At 55.2% G+C, this 4,815-nt stretch overlaps 1 protein-coding gene across 1 annotated transcript; it reads left to right on the top strand.

Moving 5' to 3' along the window:
* The first annotated feature begins 414 nt into the window (after positions 1 to 414).
* Positions 415 to 3,464, top strand: RASSF10 (Ras association domain family member 10). Its single transcript, XM_027699620.1, has one exon. It carries the CDS (start codon positions 448 to 450, stop codon positions 1,759 to 1,761), a length of 1,314 nt encoding a protein of 437 aa, XP_027555421.1. The 5' UTR covers positions 415 to 447; the 3' UTR covers positions 1,762 to 3,464.
* Positions 3,465 to 4,815: the final 1,351 nt, after the last annotated feature.

Here is a 4,815-nt window from a genome sequence, read left to right as displayed (position 1 = left end):
CTTTGGAAGATCCCCCGACGCCGCTCGCTCGCTCGCTCGTTCCCGGCAGCGGCGGGGCGCGGGGAAAGAAGACAGGGAGACGACGGCGACCTGCCCCCAAGTTTCCGCGCCGGCGGATCTCGGGGTGTGATCCGCGGGGGCGCCCACGTGGGGAAAGGAAAGCCGGGAGGCGGCGGGACGCGGCGGAGCGCGGGCGGCAGACGGGACCGCGGCGGGTCCGCAGCGCACCGGGCCGGCCCCCCCGCCCCCGGCGGCCCCGCACCGGGCAGGAAGGGGTGGAGCGGCCGGGCGGGGTGCCGCGGGCGGGGAGGGGAGGGCCGGCATCCCGGCCGCGTTGAAGCCGGGCGGACGGGCTGCGCCGCACCTCCCGTGAGCGCTGCCCATGGAGCGGCTGCCCGGCCAGCCCTGAGCCCGCGGCTCCGGTCGCCCGCCCCGCAGCCGCCCCCGATGGAGCCCGAGGAGCGGAAGATCTCGGTGTGGATCTGCCAGGAGGAGAAGCTGATCTCGGGGCTCTCCCGGCGGACCACCTGCTCGGACGTGGTGCGGGTGCTGCTGGAGGACAGCCATCACCGGCGGCAGCGCCCGGCGCCGCCCGAGCCCGGCGGCGGGATGCTGTCGGGGCCGCCGCACTCCTACTGCATCGTGGAGAAGTGGCGCGGCTTCGAGCGGATCCTGCCCAACAAGACGAAGATCCTGCGGCTCTGGGTGGCGTGGGGGGACGAGCAGGAGAACGTGCGCTTCGTGCTGGTGCGCAGCGAGGCCTCGCTGCCCAACGCGGGTCCGCGCAGCGCCGAGGCGCGGGTGGTGCTGAGCAAGGAGCGCCCCGGCCGCGGCCTGGGGGCGGCCCGCGCCAGCCTGGCACTCACGCAGGAGCGGCAGCGCCGGGTGGTGCGGAAAGCCTTCCGCAAGCTGGCCAAGATCAACAAGAAGCGGCAGCAGCCGCTGGCCCGGGAAGCCTCGTCGGCGGAGAGGATGGAGACGCTGGTGCACCTGGTGCTCTCGCAGGACCACACCATCCGGCAGCAGATCCAGCGGCTCCGCGAGCTGGACCGGGAGATCGACAGGTACGAGGCTAAGATCCACCTGGACCGCATGAAGCGGCACGGCGTCAACTACGTGCAGGACACCTACCTGGTGGGCGCCGGGGAGCCGGAGCCGGGCCAGCCCCCCGCCGGCCGCCCCGAGGAGGACTATGCCAGGAAGTGCGAGGAGGTGCTGCAGCTGCAGGAGCAGCGGGCGCAGCAGGAGGAGCTGCTGGAGCACCTGGCCGCCGAGATCCAGGAGGAGCTCAACGAGCGCTGGATGAAGCGGCGGCGGGAGGAGCTGGAGCTGGCGGCGGGACCCGGCCTGGCCGACACGGACTGCGACACCACGGAGCTGAGCGGCGGCGGCGAGGGCGAGCTGCACCTGGAACACGAGCGGGTCAAGACCCAGCTGAGCACCAGCCTCTACATCGGCCTCAAGCTGAGCACGGACCTGGAGGCCGTCAAGACCGACCTGGACTGTACGCAGCGGGCGTGGGAGGACAAGGAACGGGAGCTGCAGCGCCTGCTGGAGACGCTGGGCACCCTGGACGTGGCGGAGGCGCCGGCGGAGCCCCGCGGGGCAGCGGGCGGGGGGCGGCCGGCGGCGACCCCGGGGGGCGGCTGGGTGGAGCTGCGCAAGGACCGCGCCGACAACGACGAGGACTCGGACACGGGGCTGAGCTCCATGCACAGCCAGGACTCGGACTCGGTGCCCGTCTGCGAGTCCCTCGTGTAGCGCCTGCCCGGCCGCGGCCCCCGCCGGGCAGCGCGGCACAAGCGGAGCGGGGCTGCCGGGGCACAGGGCGCTGTAGGGCTGCGGGCAGGTGTGGGGCAGGCGAGGAAACTCCCGGCGCAGGAGGCAGTCGCGCAGAGGAAACATTTTAATTTGAGCTCTGGAGTTTGGGCTTGTTCTGACTAGTCGTCCGCGGGCAGCGTTTAGGCTGGCTCGCAGGTACTTTTATCTGAGGAAGAGAAACCCGCAGCGTGTTTGCGTTTCGTTCACGTCTGGGATTGCTCTCTCCTTAAATCCTGCCGCTTGCTTCCCTCTGAAGCTTTTCTTGCCGGGCCTTTTAATCCCAGGGCTCCCCACGAACTCCCCACTGTAGCACAGACTGCTCTGGGTAAGCTCTTCACGAGCAAAAGGCCGGGATGTGAGCTCCAGAGTGGGAATCTGGATTTCCCGAACAGGTTCTTGGCAGTGCAGAGGCAGATGGTGGGTTATACTGCCTGTCATTTACAAACACACCCGGCTCCTTTACAGGCAAAAAGTCACTGAGACTGAAGCTGCTGATCATGTAAACACTACGGAGGAAAAGAGGTGTCAGTACTACTGACACTGGGATCTCCCAGGGCGCAAGCTTTTGGAAGGTACTGCAGTTCCTTTTGGCAACAGAAAGGGGTGATAAATCATTCCTTTTTTTTTTTTTAAGAACAAACTAAATCAAAATATAGGTTGACATGTTGTATTAACTCTGCTCTGTGTAGTGCTTTTTCTTATGCATAGATAAGAGTGCTTTGTTTAAAGGCATACTAAGAAATCTGTTAGTATCAATGTTCATTTGACAGTCATTGAAAGTAATTAGCAGTGCCTGTATGTACACAGCCTTCAACTACATTTTTTTCACTAGGCTAGCTGATCTTTGGCTGAGCTTGGTTGTAGATAAACAAAGTACAGAATCAGCTTGAGCTACCATTTATAATAATATAGTTCATATCAGGCCAAGAGATGCAACGATAAAAGCATGACTCAAGCCCTACCTGCACTACAGCTTAATCTTTTCAGTTATTCCAATAACAATAAAAAAAAAGGCAGCATCAGCTGTAACATGCATTTCACTTAACTGCCAAATCTTCCTCTGCAACTTAACTCTTGCCGAAAATATATGATCCCCTCTTACAGTAAGAGACATTAAGGATTCTTGTATTCCAGAGTAATTGCAGAAACAGTTTAAGCAGTGAGAGACCAGAGAATGTTGAGTTAGGTCTGACTGACGGTGTGAACTTTTTAAAACTTCTGAGGTTATTATTTATGTAAGGTTATTTATAAAAGTTTTCATTTAACAATAAGAAAGTATAAAAAAGGGTTACACCAATAGACCAGTTCTTTATTTTCATTAAGAACCTTGCAGCCTGCTCACCCAAAGACCGTGTTCCACTTTTGCAGCGTTCTTTCTTGTAGGAATTCTGATGGACATCAGAAAACTAGACTCAGCAACGACTCAGTTTGAAAGCAATGGGAGAAATACTGTCTGGGGATTTGCAGAGGCTGTACAATTTTCTATATGCTATGATTCTTGATAAGTGTTATTCCACTGAATGGGTCTCAATTATAACAAACTGTGGTTTATTTTAAACACTGATTATATAATTGTTTTTCATATTTTAGTCAACCTTGGAAAATATTTAAGAACCTATTTTTAGAGCTAATAAAACACTTAATAAGGCTAAACAAGTGTTCCCAATTGAGTGTGATTTAAAAAAAAAAAAATCTATCAGGACTGGGATCCTGTTGTGTTATCTAGTGTGCAAAGCATGTAGAAAGATACACTGAGTCAGACCTCTTCAGCCTGTTCCATGACAGCATTATCCCCTTTCTGGTAGCATGAAGGGCCCCCTCAGGTACCAGTTGCATTGCACAGCCCTCAGATCACTGCAGGGGTAGTGTAGTGGCATTTAGAAGCATGGGCACATGCCCAGAGCAAGGAATTTCAATTTTCATGGGAGAGGAGCTGAAGAATAAGCTGGGGGTGCAGGAGTTGGTGGTTGCCCTGCACTGTTGTTAACCAGTGAGGATGTAACAGGGGGGTGATGCCAGTACCTGGCAACAGCTTCCCCAGGGACCAACGGGAGCAACAAACCTGGATTTATTACATAAGCTCTCTCATTAGCCACACAAAGCAAATAGAAAGTAAGCACATTACAGAAATAAGCTGCAACAGGCCATACATCATCAGCCTACTGATAGAGGTGTCACGTATTTCGTGAAGCATGAGGTGAAGGAAGCCAGGAAATTCAAAGTCGCAAAGCAAAGTCTGCCTGCTCATCCTCAGCCAGGAAAAACCTTAAAACCAGGACAAGCCCACTTTTGCTCCAGGTTGCTGAGAGCCAGGCTTGCAGGGCACCATGCAATGCTTGCTCTTGGCTTCCCAAATTAGATGCAGTAGATCACAACCCTGGTGAGCTGCTGACCCCTGTCCCATGAGGATAGGGGTGAGAACGCTGCAGGTGGCACTGTAGTCTCAAGGTTTTTGGTGGGAGCTACAGTGAATTCCTAGGAGCACATATCTGATTGTGTTCCTATACTGTGCAGGTGAAATTGGGTGAATTTATTGGACATTCAAACTGTTACAAATGCAATTGCAACAGGCTCACAGACTGAATTCAAACATCTTCACAAATCCCTATCGCTCTCAAACCGTTATTAAAACATTAGTATGGAAGAGGAAATCACTGTTTGCATTGGACCAGGTACTTCTCCCTTCCCTTCTTCTGGGCTTGTACATCCTCACTTAGATAATAGAGACAAGCCACAGGATGCTTGGCTTTGACAGAGAATTTGGCTCTGGGGTTTTTCTGGGCACATAGCCAAGGGTTAGGAGAGCTGATTCAGAATCACAGGTAGAAGGGCAGGATTTTTATCTCCTTTCCAGTTCTGAGAGAATGGTAGAGAGAGATAGCAGCAGAAAAAAATCCTGACCGACATCATGACAGAAGTCTACCTTCCGGCACCACCAAGAGAGAGGTGAAAGCTCCAACAAAAACAGGGTAGTGGTTTGGGGTTTTTTTTTTT

This window comes from Neopelma chrysocephalum, unplaced genomic scaffold (genome assembly GCF_003984885.1).
Source record: "Neopelma chrysocephalum unplaced genomic scaffold, ASM398488v2 Primary Assembly neopelma1_24, whole genome shotgun sequence".
In the NCBI taxonomy this organism is placed as follows: domain Eukaryota; kingdom Metazoa; phylum Chordata; class Aves; order Passeriformes; family Pipridae; genus Neopelma; species Neopelma chrysocephalum.
This window is presented reverse-complemented; position numbering and strand designations above follow the sequence as displayed.

Coding starts and splice junctions, on each gene's coding strand:
- RASSF10 (XM_027699620.1), top strand. CDS start 448: ATGGAGCCCGAGGAGCGGAAGATCTCGGTGTGGATCTGCCAGGAGGAG.